General features: G+C 39.5%; 1 protein-coding gene across 1 annotated transcript; it reads left to right on the forward strand.

Annotated features, from left to right (window-relative positions):
• Window positions 1–2,131: 2,131 nt before the first annotated feature.
• On the forward strand, window positions 2,132–20,964 carry tyms (thymidylate synthetase). Its single transcript, XM_048596136.1, has 6 exons — window positions 2,132–2,390; window positions 5,362–5,435; window positions 17,246–17,420; window positions 17,883–17,984; window positions 19,497–19,672; window positions 20,875–20,964. The coding sequence occupies exons 1-6, from the start codon at window positions 2,252–2,254 to the stop codon at window positions 20,962–20,964; spliced, it is 756 nt and encodes a 251-aa protein (XP_048452093.1). The 5' UTR covers window positions 2,132–2,251.
• The last annotated feature ends 1,415 nt before the right edge of the window (window positions 20,965–22,379 follow it).

The following is a 22,379-nucleotide window of genomic DNA, read 5'->3' on the forward strand; positions in this document are numbered from 1 at the left end:
GTGTTTGGGAGCAGTTTATAAGGCTATCAGAACTTGCAGGCATAGACAATAGTAGCTGTTACAGGGTAGGTATTCCCAATGCTAAATGGCAGCTGGACGTGTGCAGATGGCCCCTGTAATATCAGTCAGCCTCAATACAATTCAAGTTGGTTGTCAATATCCATCCGTGCACATGACACCAGCCTAGTATGCGTGATGACATCAGCCCACAATGTTGAGGTGGATCTTCAGATAGTGGAGTTAATAGCAGTATCACACAATACAGAGGGATGATCTAAGTTCAGGAAACTAGGCTGTGGAAGCAGTTTGGGAGATACGACAAATGAGAAATGCACGAATTCACTTGTGAGAGTTGTGTTCAGGCCCCCCAACAGTAACCACATGATAGGGTGGAAAATGGGCACTTGAAAGAAAGGCCTGGTGATAATTTTGGGAGATTTTAACTCCTCGTATAGAATGTAAAAGTTACATGCTGCACAACAGTAACCCAGATGAGGAGGAGTTCATTGAATGTTTTCAGAGCACATTCTTAAACTAAACCTGGTCTTTTATAACAACACAAGATTAATAAATGAAATCTTAACTGTTTTTTGCTTGAAAGAGGCCTCCACTACCAGCCTCCTTCACCTGATTGATCTTGTTCCCACTTTGAAAAACTTTCATTTAATATATCTCACTTTCATCAAGTCAAAGTTATATGGGTATGTGCATGGCCTGTCTTGTGGGGTATGTGGAACACTTCTTGTTTCAATGCTACCTGGGCCCCAACCGACAACTCCTTCTCCAATATATCAACGAGGTCATTGGTGAGAGGGCTTCCCACTCTTGTCTGGAATTAGAAAAATTCAATCAATTAATTTTGCTTCCAATTTCCATTCTTTACGTGTTTCCTCTCTGACTGTTCCTTTCCCTTCCTTGATCTCAGTTTTCATTTCTGGGGATAGACTGTCCACCAATATCCTTTATGAATTCTTATAGTTGCCTCAATTATACCTCCTCACACTCTGCTTCCTGTAAGGATTCCATTACATTCACCCAGTTTCTCTCTCTCTGTAGTACTGTTTTGATTATGGCATCTTCCATTCGGGTACCTCTGATGTGATCTGGCTTTTCTTCAACTGAAGATTCCTCGCCCTCAACTTGTCAGACATTTCCTCCATTTCTGCCCTCGTCCCTTCCCCTCTCTCAGAAAACGATATGGTTCCCTTGTCCTCATTTTCCACACCACCAGTCTCAATAGTCAAAGGATCATCCTATATCATTTTTGCCACCTCCGGAAGTACATTACTACCAAACAATCTCCCTCCTATCTACATTCTCCAGGGACTGTTCCCCCTTAGCTGCGTAGCCGTTCCAAGGTCCTGCTCAAGAAAATTGGTGGCAACCCACTGATTGCAACATTGACTTCCAATTTCAGAAGTTATTGCCTTGGAGGCACGCACAGCATGAAAGAAAATTAGAGGCGACACTGGTTCCTTTCAGGTTCCCTGGTTCATCACTTCCTCCACGCACCAGTGTACGGCATCTTCCCATGCAATTGCAGGTATAACACTTTATAATTGAGTGAAGGGACAAAAGGTATGGTTGCCAAATTTGCTGATGACACAAAGGTAGGTAGAAAATGAAAATTGTGAAGAGGGCACAAGAAGGCTACAAGAATATACAGTTAGTTTAAGTGACTGAGTGAAGATCTGGCAAATGGAGTCCAATGGGGGAAATGTGAAATTGTTCATTTTGACAGGAGGAAGAAAAGAAATTTTTGAGTTCTAAGATGTAGAGGGATATGGGCGTCCTAATGTGTGAATTGCAAACAGGTAGCATGTATGAACAGCAAATAATTAGCAAAGTGAAAAGGACGTTATCATTTATTGTGAGGAAAACTAAAGATGAACGTGGAGAAGTTATACTGATCACTTGGTGTGGAGTACTGTGTACAGTAGGAATGTAAATACTTGGAAGCTGCTCAGATAAGATTTACCAGACTAGTTCTTGGAATGGGTGAATGGTCTTATGATGAAGAACTGTAAAGCGTTTTGACAAATGAAAGACCTTGTTAAAAATAATACACCGAGAATGGAACATAGAGCACCCGCTTCACGTCCGTGGCAAAGCCGGCGGCCGATTGGATGAGACGTCACACAGGCGAGTAAACAGTGGGGAGCGAGGGCGCGCGCGGGCTGAGGTTCCCGCGAGCGGCTTTGTGAATGAACAAGTGAGTGAAGAAAAGAGGTGGTTGGGCGCGTGAATAGTGATGGAGCGAGGGCAGAGTGAGGAATACCAGTACCTGCAGCACATCCAGAACATTCTGGAAACAGGCTCCCAGAAGAATGATCGCACCGGGACAGGCACCTTGTCCGTGTTCGGGCTACAGTCTCGGTACAGTCTGAGGGGTGAGTGAACAGCTGGGGAATACTGGCCTGGGCACCGCGGTCTTTCCTTCATGAAAACGGTATTTACGGAGAGCGAGTCCTGATCCAAAGTGGAAACGTGGCGCCAATTAAGAAAACAATTTGAGACAACTCCAGTATTTCTATCGCGGCGATTAATCTCGCCGTCTTCGATATCGCTTCCGGCAGAAAGTTCTAAAGTGTATTTCGTTAACGCTGCATTTCGGGAAATGCAACTGCGAAATGTTCCACAATAGTGTAAACGGCTGCTGAAGTGTTGATATGTTTCCCGCCTTTCGAGCAACGCTGGAATTAATATCAAGGTCCCTTTAGAGTTCGTGAAATTTTAACCTGAATGTGTCAACTGCCAATTTATTCGAATTAGCGCAACTTGTCCCACTTGTAATTCGTGTAAACCCTTGGTTGAATTCGAACCAAACGGTTCAGCCTTAGACAATCACCGAATGGCTACAACCCAGAAGGAGACTCTTCGGCCCGTCCTGTCTATGTCGGCTCTCCGCAAAAGCATTTGACTCAGTACCAATGCCCTGCCATTTGATTACTTTTCAGACATTGATCCAATTCCCTTTTGGATGCCAGGTTTGAATTTACCTCCTTCATTCCCTTAGGCAATGAACACACAGGGTCAGCTGGCTGACAGATTCGCTACTCTTTCGCAGGACGAAGCAATGTGGTTTGCGCCAAAACAATTCTGTAATCATCGAAATGTTTATGGGGGTGGGGGGAAGAGAAGAGAGAGGAAAAAATGGTGTGACTAAAGGAACAGCTGGTTTGAATGTTAGCCAGAATGGCAGTTCTCATATTGTGAGCCTCACATGCATGTCAGGTCGAGGGTTTTCTTAATATTCATGTGCTGGGTGTGGACTTGCTGGCCAGGTCAGTATTTATCGCTCAGAGCAGTTGAGAATCAATCACATTGCTTTGGGTCTGAAGTCACATGTAGGCCATACCGGGTAAGGATGGCAGATTTCCTTCCTTAAAGGACATTAACGAACCCGATGTGTTTTTCTGACAATTACCAACGGTTTGATGGTCATCGTTAGACTCTGTTGATGCATGAAATGGCCTCTTTCTCAACTTGGTAAACCGGATTGGCACATCTGTCTCATTCAATGAGACTGGTGTCAATACAAGTCTAAGCATGGCTAAATATGTGTTTGTGGATGTAAATGCAGTCCTTTGACCCTGTTATCCTTGGTTTTGGTTCAGGAAATGCTACCCTATTTTAAATCCACCTGAGAACAAAAGTGGGACCTCTTTTATATCTCATCTGAATGATTGCATTTTGAGGTGCAGTTGCTTTACGTTTGTAAGTTGGATTGTCGGTCAAGTTAAGTCAAGTCTCCAGAGTGGAGCTTGAAGCCATGAACCTTTGGCAAATGATACAAGTAGTGAGCCATATGAAAGTTCTGTCCTAATCTCATACTTATACTTATTTATGTGAAGTTGAATATTGCTCAGTACATATCATTTTTAAGTTAACATAGAGTTTCCTGTTGAACTGGAACTTGGGGAAGGTGGGGCAGGGAAGTGAGGGGGGGTAGAAAAACACAATCCAGTCAATCAGGACATTGTTTTAGGGGAGAGAGAGAGAGTGCAAAATAAAAAAAGGATGATAGAGCAGCATGGAAAAGCATAGACATGAATAATTTCTGCCACTTCTCCATTTGTCATGATGGTGCAAAGTACAAGAGATAATCTGTCCAGACAAACCTTTCTAGGCCTTCCAGACAAACTGTCAGGAGTGATGTGGGACCATGGTGCAGATAACTATGGTAATCAATGCCAGAAGTGCAGCAATGAGGATCCGAATGTAGTGCTGTGTAAAGTTCAAAGACCTTAGGAGCAATCAAGGTCAGTACGTTTATAAATCCCTCAAACCTAGAAAGCCTGACGTTCTACTTTCAACAGGTGCATGGCCTCAATTATGACGTGCAGTTTCTGTTTAGAGTGGTCATGCCCTCAGGTGACCTTCCATGAATTGTCCGTTTGGATATAGTGACCTTAGAGAGAGAGCGCTCCAGTGTGAGGGAGTGGTGGTTGTCGTAACTGTGATGCTGCTCTGGAACAGGTTCCTCCACCAGTGAGGTATCTGCTGGCAGAGGAGGGGTCAGAACACTGCGCTGATCAGACTGGGACATGTTGGATGGCAGGGGTGCGGGCTGGATGAAGCTGGTGTAGTTAGCCAAGAGGGTGTCGGGCAAAGTACAGTGCTCAAAAGTCCAAGACTGCAAGTTGCAGCTCTGGTGTGTGGTGGGCCTCTGAGCAACTTGACCCTGTCTGTCTGTAACTCAACATTGGTCTTGTTCACCTAATCCCCGAGATGCAGCAACCCACAATCTGAGCCATCTGTAGAAAATGTAAACCGCCATACAGTTATGGACTTGTTTAATAAAATGTAAAAATCAAACATTAACTAAACAACCTAATTATGATCCTATAAATAGTGTCTTTGCAGTTCCTGCTGCTGAACGCATGGCCGCTTGTATGAGGTTTAGAAGAAGGGTGTTAGCCAATGTGTTCAGGTTGAAAATGGTGCCACTGGTATTGAATTGATATATAATGATTGAAATTATGGTTTGTCTACTTCTAGTGCACAGTCCTAGAGCTGGCATTCCTTCCTAACAACACTAGATGTGCTTGTGTCAGATGAACTGCATTTAAAAAGCAATCTTAAAATATGCTGCTAATTAAAAGTTTGCATTTTTGTTGGCCGTAATGCCTAGAAAAAAAAGGTATGCCCCTGTCCCTAAGTGCACTTAGTTTTCCTTCTCACTTTTAATTGTGGAAAGTTGCAGTAATTAAACCAGTAAATTAGCCTAGAAGCCATTTGGCGATCAGCAAGTAGTACAGGAAGCACCTTTGCTGCTTCAACTCAACACAGGAATTTATTAAGTACAAAGTTAAATTATTCTGCATGCCATTAACAAAGTTATTAACTTTTGTGTTTTAGATTCTTTTCCCCTCCTCACTACAAAACGAGTGTTCTGGAAAGGAATTGTTGAAGAGCTGTTGTGGTTTATCAAGGTACACAAAACTCTAATGTGAATGCAGTTTACTGAAATTCCTAAAATGCTGCAGCAATAACCAGATGAGTACACAGTCATCTTGTGACAGTTTGCTTAGATATCAAAATTATGATCATGCATGTTTTGCATCACAGATTGCTTTTGATGTCCTAAGTGTTTTTATTGTTGTATAGCTGTATCTGAAAATTCTTTACAAAACTGTCATATGCAAGCAATGGATAGAACAAAACAATATTTTGTATAAGAACCATTTTAAAGTAATTAGACATTTCAAGGCTGCTTTTACAAAGAAAATGTGTTCCAAAACCATAAGGTTTGAGGACGAAAATTCCAAAGCCTGGTGGAAGAAAATGCATCTTAAAGGAGAGGAGACAGAGACTTCGACATTCCAATGGTGAATGAATTTTAACTTTAGGATGTGCAGGAGACAGAATTGGAATAATGCATATGCCTCAAAAGTTCAATGGAAGAGAAATCTAGACAATTGGCAGGACTTTGCTATAGAAGCATTTTTGAAGCTTTTAAATTGATGTGTTGCAAACTGGAATGGTACTTAATACAGCCTGCATGGTGCTTTCAAGCATGCATACATTGTTGGTGTTCTGGAGCTCAGTGGGAACATTGGATGAGACTAAGGGCTAAGGAGGGAAATGGCAGAAATAGCTCCAGTGGTAGGTCTCCCTGTTGCTGACAAGTCTATGCACTCTACGTAAATTTTTGGAGATGATCATAAGACAGGGAGAATGGTTATAAGAAGCCAGTTTGCAGTGAGGAAAATAAGCTAGAGGCTATATTTTCCTTTTAAAGTTGATCTTGCAATTTAAGAGCTTTAACAGATGTGGACAAGGTCTCATAATAGTATTCCAAATGATCCAGCCAGTCAGGCAATGAATTAAGAGTTGTTTGCCATAGATGTTCAAGTCTTCCACTTTTGGACTCAAGGGAGCAGAGATGTGTGTCAAAAAGTGTAGTGGTTTTATTGGAGTCTAAGACATAGATGGGGGTTAAAATGATTTTTGTCAACTAATCAATGGCTGCAGAAGTGTCTAGATGAGAAGAGCCAAATGCAAGATGATTGGGAATTTGAATGCAGTTATAATTGTCTTTTTGTTCCCTCCAGTAACAGTGAAAAGAAGTGGAGTGGGGGAGAGCTGTGGATTAAGGCAAAAATCAGTCATGCCACAAGCATGTGGTTATAATATTATATATCTTCAAACAAATGAAATTTGTTTTAAAAATGGAAACAAGGGTGTTTTTAAACATGGCTTTAAAAGTCTCCTGACTTTGTGGATTCAATTACGATAATCCAGGTGGAGAAATGTGTCTACTCATCTCCAAAAGGATCACAAGAAACCATTGATTATCAATGATCACTTCCACAAGTGTAAATAGAAACTCATTTAACAATCTTCCCTGGAGGTGTGACAAATGTGACGATACTGTGACTTTAAGAGGTGTATTTTGGCTTTTTTGTTTTCAAATGAATAAAGATTGAGACAGGTGGTGAGCAGTCTGCTGCAAAACCAATAAGCAGCTTGTGAGGCCTTTTTATTTTAAAATGTTGAGGTCAAGCCTCCACAGAATTAGGGTTTTGTTTCTGAGTTTCAGTTTTCCAGTAGCAGTTGCTGCTGGGGTCTTGAAGCTGGATGTGAAAACTGCATTTCCTCTCTCTGTTACAGTTAAAAACTAGGGGTTCTGTTCTTGCTGCTAGAATTGCAGGTGAAACATTCTATTTTTCTGAATTTACCTATGCCAAGGATGTGTTTGTGATGTTACTATATTGGCACAGTTAATTAGTAGTAGTTAATATTTTGTAAAGAATTTTGGTAGAGTTACAGTTAAGCCAGTTCTCGGATTTTTATTTTGTCTGTATTTTAATTGTAGTATAAAAATGTTTTACTTAACGTCAATAGTTTCACCAATTGAATTGCATTTGGAATGTAAAGCCTTACTCTTACCTTTTTTAAAATAAGAAAAAGTCCGGGTCTTGACTATCTTCAAAATATATTAAGAAGAGATTTGGTCTGGTCCATAGCAAATTGGGGGCTCTTGTCAGGATTGAAATGTCTAACTCCAGTTTGAGTTTAGGATTATTGGACTGAAAGGCAGTGAGTGATGTGAGTGTTGACTTGTTTTTTATTTTGGGTGTTGCATTTGGTTGTTTTAAATAGGTTGTCCCTTATGTAAAAATGGCTGTCAGTTGCTAAGAGTTTACTGGGGGTGGAAGAAGACACTTCAGGTGTTTTACAGAAAGTGAGAAAGGTAAAGCTTTTGGAATTGGCAAATAAGTTGGAGTTGCCTATGTCTGTGAGGAAAGGGGATATAATTGCAGCAATACTTCTGTGTTCCTGGGAATTGTAAATGCAATCAGAATCATTGAATTTTAGTAATGGTACATGAAGCTCCTTGAATTGGAGGCAATGGCAAGGGACAAAAAGAAAGTAAGAATAGCCCTGGCAGAACAAAAAGGAAGAGAAAAGGGAAATGAAACAGTTTGAATTATGATTAAAAGCAGAGGGGGGAAAAAAAGGAAAGGATGGCCCTAGCAGAAGAGAGGGAGAAAGAGTTTTTGAACTTGACGTTGGAACTGAAAATTCAGTTGACTTAAATGGTGGTGGTAGAAATGAAAGTTAGGAATAGTGACGAGGATGCTGAATGAATAATCCCATTGTAGCCAAAGGCCTGTTTAAATCTGTTTAAATATCTCCAAGCATTGCCTAAGCTCAAGAAAGATGAGGAAGCCTTTTTCATTTAATTTGAGAAAGTGACTAAATGATTGAAATGGCCGTTGACCATTGGGTATTGTCGATCCAAACAAAGTTGGTAGGTAGAGCTAGTGAGGTATTTGCATCACTATCAGAGAAGGTACCTGGGGAGCATGATGAGGTGAAAGTAGCCATCTTAAGTACATATGAGCTAGTACCAGAAGCCTACAGCTTAAAGAATTTAAGAAGGGAACTAGTCAAACATACATAGTTTGAAAGGATCAAACAATGTAATTTTGATAGGTGGATAAAGGCGTTGAAAATAGGTCAAACATATGGCGCTGTTAAAGAGACAATTATTTTGGAGGAGTTCAAACATTTACTTGCTGAAGTAGTGAGAAATCTTGCAAGATTAGCAGCGGAAATGGTAGATGATTGAGTTGGTTCATAAATCAAATTTTGGCTTCTGACATCAATTTCAATATATGAGGGATAGAAATTAAGGAGAAACAGAAATCCTCAAGTGGTAAGGGAAAAGGAGCTCTCATTGAAGATAGTAAAGAGTTTACCATAGGCTATAAAGGAGACCCACGAGAGGGAAAGGTAAGTAAAAAAAGCTCGTGTGTTTTTACTGTCATAAAGTAGGCCACATGAAGTCAGTGTGGGTGGTTTAGGGAAAAAAAAAACACTAGGGGGACAGATATGGGAAAATAAGATGAGCCAGTGAGTTTTGTTGAGGTAGTAAAGGAAATCACAGTGGAAGTGAAAAGACTGCACCAGAATGTACAACCTGGTCAGGGGCTGGTTGAGAAGAAAGTGCCACATCTCTCTAAAGAATTTACTTGCGTGGGTATGGTTTACTCGCTCATGAATGGCAGGAGGAGTAGGTACAGAAATTAAGATTTTAAGAGACTTGGGAGCAAATTAATCTTTGGTGACAGACAAGGAGATATGTAATTGAGAAGGAATGTTGCCAGAAAAAGTGATAATATGTAGAATTCATGGTGAGAAGAGCAGTATATAAGGCAAGGTTGGAGAGCCTAGTGAAGTGGTGGTAGAAGTAATAGAGAAATTATCGGTTCCAGACATATAGTTTATTGTTGATAATGATATAACTGTATCACATTTGGGAATGATGCCTAACTGTGATTGAAAGGCCAGTGGAAAGTCAGGCAACTGAGGGGTAACAATAAGTATATCCTGGAATATTTCTTGAGTGCATGCTAACAAGGTTGAAGCAGAGGAGAAATCAAAGAATAAAGATCAGGAAATTGAAGTTCAATTATCAGAGACTATGTTTGATCAAATGGTTGAGAAAAAAGCAAGAACAGGTGGAGGACAAAGTGCATATTTTTAGTTCGGAGAGATTATCTGAATTACAATAGAAAGATGAAAAACTAAAGCAGTTGTATCAAAAATCGTACACAGAAAAAGAATGAGTGTATCCCAGAATGTTAGTATCTTAAAAATGAAGTCTTGATGAGGAAATGGAAGCCATCACATACCCAGGTAGTGAGAAATGGGCAGAAGTTCATCAAATTATACCACCAGTGGGTTATTAGGAAAGTGGTGTTGCGGGTAGTACGTGAATTACCAGTAGGAGGTCATTTGGGAATAAAGACAATTCAAGCCAAAATACAAAAAAACATTTTTATTGGCGTGGATTGCATAAAGATGTGGTTGAATTTTGCTGAACATATAACACCTGCCAGTAATTGGAAAACCTCAGGCAGTGATAAAACTCGCACCCTTGATATCCATTTCCACATTTGAGGAACTTTTGCAGGAGCCTTAATTGTGTAGGACCCCTACCAAAAATAAACAGTGGGAATCCGTATTTGTTGACCATAATAGATTTATCTACTAAATTTCCAGCAGCCATTCCATTACGCAGTATCATGGCTAAAGGGATTTTAGAAGAGTTGGTATTTTTAAGATTAGAGACGGATTACCCATAGAAATACAATCAGATCAAGAGTCAAATTTTACGTCAAAGTTATTTAAGGAAGTTATGGATGGCTTAGGAATAAAACATTTCAAATCCACTGCATACTATCCAGAATCGCAGGGAACATTGGAAGGGTGGCATCAAACTTTAAAGACTATGTTGAGGGTTTATAATCCAGACTATCCAGACAATTGGGATAAAGGAATTCCATTAGTACTTCTTGCAATTAGGTGTGCATCCAATAAATCAACTAAATTCAGTCCATATGAATTTGTTTTTTTTAGCATGGGGTGAAAGGACCACTGAAATTAATTAAAGAGAAATTGGTAAGTCAGAGTTCACAGACCACTTATTTGGACTGTGTGTCAAATTTTAGGGCAAGATTAAATAGGGCAGGGGAATTGACTAGACAGCATTTGAAAGTAGCATAGCACATGATGAAACAGGAAGCAGACAAGAGATCAAAAATTCGTAATTATGACTGTGGCGATAAAGCCTTAGTGTTACTCCCAGTGGTAGGTGAACCTTCAAAAGGTGAGATTTAGTGGGCCTTATCAAATCAAAAGGGAATTGAGGTGAATTATTTGATAAGAATGCCAGAAAGAAATCTGAGTTTATCATGTGAATATGCTCAAAAAGCATTTTGATAGGGAAGGAAAACAAAGGGAGAATGTGTTACTGGTTACAACACAAAGTGAAGAACCAAGTTCAGATGTTTCTGAATTGAACGTTCCTTGAATTAAATTAGACAATGAGGAAGTTCTACCCTAAATTTTGAGATTACTTGTTTACCTTCCAGAGGAAAATCGAATCTCTTTCAGGTCATTATTCCAATCACATGGAGAGACGTGGAAATAAGCTGAGAAGTACTTATCTAATTAAGAATGATGCAGTTATAGGAAATGCTGTTCCAATTAAGCAACATCCTTATAGACCTACCCTTCAAGTTGGCACAGGTTCAAAAAGAGATTGAACGCATGCGCAAAGACAATATAATTGAAGTGAGTTGCAGCAAATGGAGCTTGCTCTTAGTAACAGTGCCAAAATCAGATGGTACCCAACGATAAAGTATGGATTATCGCAAAGTCAGTGCAGTTACAAAGTCTGATTCATTTCCTGTTCACGTTTGGAAGACCGTATTGAAAAGGTGGGACAAGCAACATATATTTCTGAGTTGGACCTAATCGGAGGATACTGGCAGGTTCCTTTATCTGAAAGTGCGAAGACAATTTTGGCTTTTGTGACACTGAGTGGACTATACCAGTTTAAAGTCTTTCCATTTGGCATGAAAAATGCACTGGCCACATTTTAAAGACTAACCAATGAAGTTCTTTCGAGATTATCCAGTTGTGTGGTGGACGTCGCCAAACTGGTGATTTTTAGTCACACTTGGAAGGAAGATTTGTAGCATCTATTGGAATTGTTCGATTGACTTTGGGAGGTGGGCATGGTGATAAACCTGGCTAAGACTGAGTTTTCAAAAGCCCAAGTTACGTTCCTGGGCCATGCCCCCTGTGGGATGTGAAAACAAAGGTTATTGGGGAATTTCCCATACTATGATCCCTGGGACTGAGTGGTTGTTATCAGAAGTTTGTACTGAACTTTAGCAATGTGGTTGCTCCACTGACTGACTGGTTGAAGTAGTGCAGAAAATTTCAATGGACAGATGAATGCCAGGAGGCATTTAACAGCCTGAAAGCTGTGTTAACCACTGCCCCAGTGTTAGCCACACCTAATTATGCAAAGCCATTCAAGGGGACTATCTATGTGACTGATGTGGGTGTTGGTGCTGGACACTTGCAAGAAGATGAGTAGAAGATAAAAGAACCTATTGGGTACTTTTCCAGAAAATTGAATAATCATCAACAGAAATATTCCATGATTGAGAAGGAGGCCTTGAGTTTGATGTTGGTGTTACAACATTTCAACAATTGTATTAGGTGGCACGGTGGCACAGTAGTTAACACTGCCTCCCAGCAGCAGGAACCAGTGTTCAATTCCACCCTCGGGCAATTATCTATGTGAACTTTGTACTTTCTGTCTTTTTTTCTGCATGGATTTCTGGCGGGTGCTCCAGTTTCCTCCCACAGTGCAAAGATGTGCAAGTTGGGTGATTAGCAATGCTAAATTGCCCATAGTGTTCAGGGATATGTAGGTTACGTGTGTTAGCCATGGGAAATATAGAGTTACAGGGAAAGGGTAGAGTGATGGGTCTGGGGGTGGGATGACTTTTGGAGGGTCAGAGTGGGCTTGTTGGGCCGAATGGCCTGTTTCTACACTGTAGGGATTCTATGGACTTCTATATTGCTAGTAATGTGTCGGAGACAATTGTATATGCTGATCACAACCCCTTAAAAGTTTTTGGAAAAACTAATGGTAAAAATTCTAGATTGTTTAGATGGAGCTTAATATTGTAGCCATTCAGTTTGAAAATTATGCACATGGCAGGATGAGAGAACATAATTGCCAACACATTGTCATGACTTTGAAGGAAGATCAAGCATTTGACGGTGGGGAGAAAACTGAACTGAAATGGACTGTATTAGTGAATGTTTGCATGATTATAGAGTCAATGTATTGTATATTTATTGTTATGTATTAATAGCGTAAGACTAAAGGTTTTTAAAAATGGTATATTGAAGGTTCTTTTTTTAAGGGAGGAGCTGTGATGATACTATCTCTTTAAGAGGTTATTTTGTCCTTTTTTTGTGAAGAAAGTTTGAGACAGGTGACCGAGCAGTTTGCTCCAAAGCCAAAGAAGTAAACAGCTTGTGATGCATTGGGTTTTGTTTTTAAAGTTGGAACAATAGAAGCAGCCTGAATGGGTGGGGTCAAGCTCCATAGAACCAGGAATTTTTTTTAGTTTGTGTCTTCAGCAGTAGTTGCTGGGGTCCTGAAGCTGGACTTGGAAGCTCTCATTCTACTCTGTTACAGCTAAAAGCTGGGATTCTTTTCCTGCTGCTAGAATTTATGTGAGACAATCTATTTTACTGAACTTGCCTTTGCCAAAGGTGTGTTTATGGGATGCTACTACATTGGAACAGTTAATTAGTAATTAATGTTATCTTGTCACGCATTTCTATAGAGTTAGTTAAGACAATTCTTTTCTTTTTATTTTGTACTTTAACTAGTGTAAAAATTGTGGTTTGCTCAACATTGAGTAGTTTGACCAATTGAATTGCATCTGGAGCACACGCCTTACATTTACCTTTTAAAATAAGAAAATGTTAATGTTTTGAGGGGGTTTGTTGTAGTCCATAACACACATTTGAAAGAGTAAGAGTCATAATGGCCAAAACAGTTTAAAAGGTTAATTGCCTTCGCTTAAAAAAATGATAGATTAGAACATTTTCTACACCTGAGTTAACCTGATACGGAAACATAATTAACTGTTTGAGATAGCAGCCATTTTGAACTATAAAAATGTCTAGCAGGAAGGGTTATTTTGTGCAGAAACCACAGGAAGCAGTTCTAGGCCATGGTTCTCTGTTGAGCTAAGTGTTTGAGAGTTGGTTTTTGGTTTCTCTGACACACGAAGAGAATAGAGGAAGGTGCCCAGAAATCCTATGATCTACTTAAAAAGGCTTCCAGGCAGTTTTGATATCCTGCTGTCAGAACCACCAAGAGAAAGAGACCTTCATCTGCTTCCTGATTCTACTAATAAAAGCAACATTTGTCTACAGATGCCAATGCAGGTATTGCCCAACATTTCAACCACAAGCTCCAGGCTGGCAATGATATCCGAATGAACTGATTTTCATCAATCTTTCATGGATATAATCCTTGAATATATTTAGTCTAACTTTTTGCTACTCGAGTTACTCACAACTCTATCGTGATCACGGTTACCTTATATAGGTAGTTTACCATTTGTAAGCAATTTTCAGAAAGTCTAAGTTTAAGTAGTAGCAGTTTTGATACAAAACACTACTCAAAGAAAGGAAATCTATGACCATTAACAGATGAGAATGCTTTATTAATTCTGAAGCTGACCTGTGGAATTGAGAAGCGAGGCAGTGGTTTTGAAGTGGAGGAGCGTTTGTCTGTGATGTTTTGCTATTTTTGGTCATCTTCATTAGTAACAATCTTTGTTCTTCCCTCAGTTAGGAGAACTCCAGATCATCTTCCAACAAAATTCTAGGTCATTCCCTTAGATCTTCTTTCTCTCCCTCAGTCCTTGCATTTTATGTTTGTAGGCCCAGCTATTCTGATACTTTCCTCTTAGCAAGCCTCATTACATGCTTCTGTCTCCCATCTTAACTGAATGTGTAAATTGTGAATGTCCCTTTGTAACTTGTTCCTTAGACTCCATACTTTTTTTTTATTCAGCTGTATGGCACATGTGGACACTATAGATGAGCTTATGCTAGAATGTTTACAACTTAATTTTACCTCTCTGGACTTCCTTAGAGATTTGATCAAAAATAGACTCTTAATCCCTGTCACATTCCTTTAGCACTCCTAATTCATCTTTTGCTCTTGTTACCCCAGTCTTTGCCGTCAAACCTCCTAGCTCCCTCTCTAGCATATGCCAATGCGATCTAACTTTTCTGGTTTCTCTTAATTATACCACATGTATCCAACTATAAGATTGCTTCTTCCCAAAGTTAAAGCCAATTAAGCCTCAACTTCAAAAATATGCTGACATCACCGTTTAGTTGTATTTGCTGATAAACAAGATAAAAGGACAATGTTAGACTGCAATTTTGATTTACTCTAAATTGAATTATTCACAAGTTAAAAAGGACTGTGTATGTACACACACGTGACTATAAATTTGAGCATTCATGTGAAGGAGAAACTTCAAGAAAAACTGAGGACAGTGAATTCAGAGAAGAAAGGATGAGTTGTAATGAAAGTTGAAATCGATGAGAACCAGAAATTATTTGATATAAAATGCAAGGGGAATAATATCAATGAACTTACCTGGTAAGAAACTTGCATGTGACTTAGTTGAAATGAAAGATTTAGAATTTTATATGATGCCAAGACTGCTTTGGAATAAGGCCAGATCCTGAAAGGGGTAAATATTGCCAGAGGAATAAAGTACGAAGAAGTGTTAACTAACAATTTGGACAGGGTGAATGGTGGAAGATTTTGACAAAAGGGAAGGTGCCATCACCCCTTGGTCAGATTTGTCAAGATTATGAAATCAGTGTAATCATTCGCAATTAACTCATGGATGTTAAGGATGCAGAAAATGACAACGTAAGCCGGTCCATTGACAGAAGATGACAAAGTCAGCAATGAGTGGGACAGGAAGGAGGTTGAGATTTCAAAACAGGTGGTATGCTCAATGGGAATGTAAAAGAAGTAGGACGGAGTAGTTAGCATTGCTGCTCCCAAGAAGGCAGTGCCTCCATGGACCCTGGAGTATTAAAAGCCACAGAGAAAAGCTGTAGGCTTCTCCCGAGCATGAGTCAAATCTACTCCAAAACCTGAAATGAATCAAATCTGGGACAGTGGCAGAAGAGTGGAAAGGTTGGGAAGGTGAAATGATCAACAGCCAAAAGGACAAGAATTGCCAGTTGTGGTAATATGCAAGGTAGAATTAGACATGCCCTGAATAAAAACCAGGCAATAGACGGTAGGAGAGAACCTATAGTCTCACAGTTGAGTCAGCAAACTGATGCCCAAGTGTGGGGATGAAAAAGTCAAGATGCTTTCTTAACCTTGGATTTATCATTCAGTAAGGGGGGAGAAAAGAAATTTCAAGACAGGTAGTTCTCATTTAACATTATTTTTTTTTTTTTTTAAAAAGGACCTTTTATTTTCCGTTATTTCAGTTTTATGATGTGGGTCATCCTGCATCAGTCATCTGTTGATGATGCTGATCAGGTTCCACTGAAAACTTGAAGAAGTCAGATTTTTATTTGGAAAAAGTGGTTGACACAGTGGGAGGGAAGACGTCTGAATCTATGCTACTTGGGCTATTTTAAACATTAGCCAGAATCACACAGCAAGTGGTGGAAATGAGCCTTCTTACAGAAACCAAGGCAAACTGTTAGCCCCGCAATTAAATTGGACTGTTTTTAAATGTCTTGATGCTGGAAAATGAGAAGTGGACGTAAGAGGTGGCTGAAGCAGTCAAATGATAGTGGCAACAGTTGTATCATTACTAAAATCAGAGTTCACAATGTTTTGTGTTAGTTGTTGGCAGAGTTAGTTGTGCCAAAAAGCAGCATAATTAAACACCTGCAAAGACCAGCTGCCTTTTTAAATTGGTCATCCAAAATAAAACAAAATCCTATATGATTATTTACAGAATGAGCCAGGGGAGGGTTCTTTGGAGGTTTCGATGGGCGTTCCTATCTGCACAGCTTCAAAATGACTGATGAAGTTTGGCACGGCCTAAACATCAAGTACATTGACAATATTAAAGAAAAAACACAAAAGAACTGCAGATGTTGGAAAATCAGAAACAAGAACAGAAATTGCTGGAAACACTCGGAACGTCTGGCAGCATCTGTGGAGAGAAAGCAGAGTTAATCTTTGGTATCCAGTGACCCTTTCCTCAGAAGTTCCAGATGCTGCCAGACCTCCTGAGTCTTTCCAGCAATTTCTGCTTTTGAATCACACAGCAATATTGTCAATGCGTAGTACAAAGTCTCATTGTTGTGACTGGTCATTGTGTGGTGTAAGTTGTTATGACTCATGTGCCTGGCCTAACTGTCACTGGTAAAGAAGGATCTCGTGATGCTACCTGAACTGCAGTGGTTCAAGGAGACAGCTCATCACAGCCACCTGTGGTCATTTAGGGATGGGCAATAAATACTGGCCGATGTCATATATCCAGTGAAGAAATTTTTCAAAGAATCTGTGCCAAGGGTATCCAACTTCTTTAGTCCTGCAGCTTCTCAAAATTACAACTAACGTGTTTACTTCCTCCAACGTAAATTGGTTTTAAGATTCTAGAATAAGTCCGTCAGGTTTTGGGAACTTGTCAGCCTTCAGTTTTAAGTTCTCAGTACCTGTTCCTTGGTGATTATAATTACTTTAGCTTCTACCCTCCATTTGACCTCTTGATTTACATGTATTTCTCAGATGCTATTTTACAGTGAAGACAAACAGTCTGTTCAATGCTTCTGATGTTTACTTTGCATTATTACTTTCTAGAGTAATGTTTGGCAATCTTTATCTTCAATTTTATTTCAGGGCTCCACAAATTCTAAGGAGTTGTCAGAAAAGGGAGTTAGAATTTGGGATGCCAATGGATCACGAGACTTTCTGGACAAGCATGGATTTTCAAACCGAGAGGAGGGCGATTTGGGGCCTGTTTATGGCTTCCAGTGGAGGCACTTTGGGGCTGAATACAAGGACATGCATGCAGGTTAGGAAAGATTACCGTGCTGTACCACATCTCTGTTTATTTTAGGTTACTAGGATATTGGTATTTCCATTGGAAGAAATAGTCAAGTCAGTGGTTAGCACTGCTGCCTCACAGCACCAGGGACCTCTGGCTGCTGTCTGTGCAAACTCCTCACATTCTCCCTGCGTCTGTGTGGGTTTCCTCTGGGTGCTCCGGTTTCCTCCCACAATCCACAGGTGTGCAGGCTAGGTGGGTTGGACATGCTAAATTGCCCATAGTGCTCAGGGATGTGTAGATTAGGTGGGTTATAGGGGGATGGGTCTGGGTGGGATGCTCTGAGGCTCGGTGTGGACTTGTTGGGCTGAAGGGCCTGTTTCCACAATGCAGGGATTCTATGATTCTGTGATGGTTGAAAACTAATTTAAATGGTGGACTAAATACTTTAGGACACTTTTTTCTCATTTGCTTACTTTATGATTGTAGATTACTCTGGTCAAGGAGTCGATCAACTCCAGAATGTAATTGACACCATTAGAAACAACCCAGAGGATCGCAGAATCATTATGTGTGCTTGGAACCCTAAAGGTAAGAAACAAAGTCACAAGCTGAGAAGTCAAAAGGGTGGTGGTGGCACAGTAGTAATGTCACTGGATTATCATTCCAGAGACCCAGGCTAATATTCTGGGTGTGTGGGGTTGAATACCAAGTCAAATTTCACAAAGTCTGTGAAATGGATTTGATCTAACAAGGGGTCTCCAGCATGTTGTTACATTCATTCTGTTCAAAATCTCGTGCATTTCTCTTAAGTGTGGCTAAACAATGTTGTATGGGACTAAAGTACTAAATGTCTACAGTAGTTGCAATTGGTCAAAATAATTAATATAATATGTAATAAATATATTTTGATTATAAGTAAGCAAAATTAAGAAAGAATTATTGATTTCCTTACTGGTCCTGCAAATAATATTATTGAACTCTGTGTCCTGTCATTTAGGGCAGGGAAGTTGATTAGGGTTCGCACTCTTGATTGCAATGTAGTGAGGTACACATATTTGGCTGTCTGGTAGGGATAGATAAACTTTGATTGCAATGTTTCTCCTTTATGCCCCACCTCATTCAAACCCCTGTTAAATGTATAGCTTCCTGGTTCCCAAACTCAACAGTTTACTGTGAACAGGTGCTGACTAGCTGACTGAAGCAAAGGCAGTTGCAGCCTACAGAGTCGTAGAGTTGTACAGCATGGAAACAGAACCATTGGACCAACTCGTCCACGCTGACCAGATATTCTAAATTAATCTACTCCCATTTGGCCCATATCCCTCTCAACCCTTCCTATTCATATACCCATTCAGATGCCTTTTAAATGTTGTGATTGTATCAGCCTCCACCATTTCCTCTGGCAGCTCATTCCATACACACATCACCCTCTGTTTGGAAAAGTTGCCCCTCGGGTCCCTTTTAAATTTTTCCCCTCTCAACATAAAACAGTTGAGAGGGGAAAGATTTAAAACCTCCAGTTTTGGACTTTCCTACCCTGTGGAAAAGACCTTGGCTATTCACCCTATCCATGCCCCTCATGACTTTATAAACTCCTGTAAGATCACCCCTTAGCCTTTGACACTTCATGGAAAACAACTGCAGCCTATTCGGCATCTCCCTATAGCTCAAACCCTCGAACCCTGGCAACATGTTTGTAAATCAGTTGAAATTGGCTTAATGATGTAAGAAAATTCTAAAGTGTGGGAGATACATCTCCTGTTAGAAATAATAGATTAATATGGTCCATATTTACTGGGTCCCCTTAGTTGATTTTTCTTAATAGTTTGGTTACTGTATACAATTATTATTATAATGGTAAACTGAAGTTTATTCTTAGAATTTGACTCAGCTAGTGAACCTGACGTGTAATTTAGTCAAGCAAGCTGGAAACCGAACAGCATAGCCAGATGGAATTTATTAGAAGACTTCAAACTAGTATCTGGTGCTCAAAATTAATTTCTGTGAATATATGTTCTACTTTATTATCAGTGTTACAAAGCAAATCCCAGTGTTGTTTTGCTTTAACTAACTTGGATTATTTTTTGATTAATTCTGTAGATGTTCCTCATATGGCTCTGCCTCCCTGTCATGCTTTATGTCAGTTCTATGTGTGTAATGGAGAGTTATCCTGTCAGCAGTATCAACGATCAGGAGATATGGGCCTTGGTGTCCCATTCAATATAGCCAGCTACTCATTGCTGACGTACATGATTGCACACATCACAGAACTGAAGGTACTTTGAACTTGAAGCATTTGCATCTTTTGAAATGTAATCATTATTATGTAAGCAAATATATATCTGATGCCATGCAAATAGCAAATTAAATAAGTGACCGGTTAATAGGTTTGCCTGGTGGTGTTGATTGAAGAAATTATGGAACACATTGTACTAGCAGAACTCTGCTCTATTCAAAGAAAAAAACACTTGAAACTTTGTCACCTAGGCCACTGTACGCTTAATATCTCATCCAAAAGACAATGTCTGGAACTGTGCAATACTCTTTAATGATAATAGTCTCAATTCTTTGTTTTTTTTTAAACCCTTCCTTCTGACTTTCAAGGGTGTCCTATCAGCTAAGTCAAGTGGTAACGTGAATTAAAGCATGGATGGAATTAACGCAGTGGAAAATTTGGCATGGTTTACTATTGGAAACAGGGTAGATGTTGATGCAATCTGGATTTTGTGTTTCGTGGCAGAGCTGCCCATTGACGTTTAAGGGCTTGTTGGTGGAGATTTCCTCAAATGTAGCGTCTTATCCAGTGCAGTGCTTGTGACAGATGTGTGATGGCTGAAAGCTGGGCAAGATTGAAGAAATCTGTGAGACAGAGTCTAAAGCAATATAAATGAGATTTGAAAGTGAAATAAAGTTTGGGAAATAACAGAATTAGGGAGAGAGAAAAGAAAAAAGGGCAAACGAATGGGGAAAAAATTATTTAGAAAATGCCCAACACTTCCTTCTGAAAGGAAAACACATTTTTGCTCATTAATTATCGTGTATGTTATTTAATAGCCCTTTACTCGTGGGTTTTAAATGGGGAACGAGGGGTTAAGTACAACAACTTCAAATCTTAACAGTCATCTCAATGCCGTGTGTATCAGCAAGCACTGCATCTCTGCACCATATAGAAAAGAAGGATATGGCTCTTAGAAACCTCTAGATTTCCATGTTTAATTTTATGCGCATGTGCTCCATTAGCTGCTATTATTTGCTTTCTAATGGTATACTCATAAGGCTTTATCATTGATTCATAATGCAATTTCCTGATCAATTTAAAAAAAAATGGTGGTCATTCTGACCACTGACACTCTTTATTCTATAACCAATTTAAATACACTTTGTATGGTTTGGCAAATGTAACGGTATTCCTTAGAATAGATAAACTGTAGTGATGAATACCAGTCAGTTTCCTAATGATTATTTGCTCTTTTTTCAGCCTGGTGATTTTATACATACATTGGGTGATGCTCATGTTTACAACAATCATATTGAGGCATTGAAGATTCAGGTAAATATACTTCAATGAACTGGAGTAAACATAAATATGTTCCCATTTGCAAGGTCCTGCAAGCACCCATTCACAAATTAAGATTAAATCTACTACAACCATTTAAAACTACAAACTAAAAAGCAGATAAGTTGTTTCAGCAGTTTTACTTTCTTCTGTACATTTTACAATAAGTTGGTTTAAAGGTAATTGAATCTTGCCTCTAATTTGTTAATTTAACTGTAGAGTACAGAAAACCAGAAATATGCTAATAAACAGTTTTAATTGGATTCCAGCATACCTATTTCAATGGAGTGTCAATGGTCATCCTCCAGTTAAAAGTCGTTTTTCTAAATACGATACCAACTATTTGTACATTGGGTGAAATCAGCAATTTGTGCCCAAAATATGTTTGAAATAATGCTAGTTAGGGTATACTTCAGATTTCTGCAGAAAAATCTATAATCTCAAATTTAATTTACTGCAAAATGGTACAACGTGGCTGCGTAGGCAGCAAAGAGAAATTTCCACCATTTCATGGATTTCTGACTTTTGGCTCAAGGAGCTTCGCCCTCAGTATTTTTCTGACTCTGCTAGGCTGGTGCTGCTTCAAACACAACAGAAGCCAGAAGGAGATGGTCATTTTAAAAAAAATGCCTAGGAAGTCTTCATCTGCAGTGACACCTGTAGGAGGGCTAAAGGAACCACTAATCAGCCTTAATCCCAGACCTAGTTGCCACCGGTGTGAGCAGTCTGAGCTAGTATTTTTTAGGTGCCTCAGCTTATTAGATTCCTATAAAGAAAGTTCTGTTTATTACTTGGATCTTCTAAGTTTCCAAGAAATGTTTCAGATAACCATACCAGAGTGTCTTCTGTGTGGATGATCTTCTCAACCTTCATTGGCTGAGCTTGTCTGGCCATACTCTGTGTGAATACAGAATCAAGTAAAATGCCTGGTCCTTTCTTCCATTGTTCAGTCTTCTTGGAATCAACAGGCTTCTTGGAGAAGGATTTGGTTTTGCTACTACTTTTGATCCTGCTAGGTCATTGCCAAAAAAATGTTGTCCCCATTCACGGGATCCAGAACCCAGATGCTAGCATTCGTCCCATTAGAATGGCTGCTGTATGAATAGGTGGAAGAGGTTGGTTGGGAAGAAGAATTGCTGAGTGAGTTGGGGAGATTGGCTGCTGAGTTTGAGAATGTGAAGAATGGCTGGTTATGATGTATGGTGGTATGAGGAATAGGGTTTCACTGAGTCTTCTGTCACTGGGGACAATGGAGAGTTTGGCTGAAATCTACATGAGTACATAAGATATTTTTATGAAATACTATGAAAATTCATTTTTCATATATGCATTATAATAAAAGATGTGATATTTAATATTACTGTGATATGAGACCTTTTGAAAAATACATTTATAATTGCTGGCAAGGTCAACATTTGTTGCCAACC

The sequence above is a fragment of the Rhincodon typus genome, chromosome 4, assembly GCF_021869965.1.
Source record: "Rhincodon typus isolate 14 chromosome 4, sRhiTyp1.1, whole genome shotgun sequence".
Lineage (NCBI taxonomy): Eukaryota > Metazoa > Chordata > Chondrichthyes > Orectolobiformes > Rhincodontidae > Rhincodon > Rhincodon typus.

Bases quoted from the DNA above. Each gene is read 5' to 3' on its own strand.
- tyms (XM_048596136.1), top strand. From the start codon at position 2,252: ATGGAGCGAGGGCAGAGTGAGGAATACCAGTACCTGCAGCACATCCAG. The intron at 17,985-19,496 runs GTAAGAAACAAA...TTAATTCTGTAG, and splicing joins GTGTGCTTGGAACCCTAAAG to ATGTTCCTCATATGGCTCTG. The intron at 19,673-20,874 runs GTACTTTGAACT...CTCTTTTTTCAG, and splicing joins CACACATCACAGAACTGAAG to CCTGGTGATTTTATACATAC.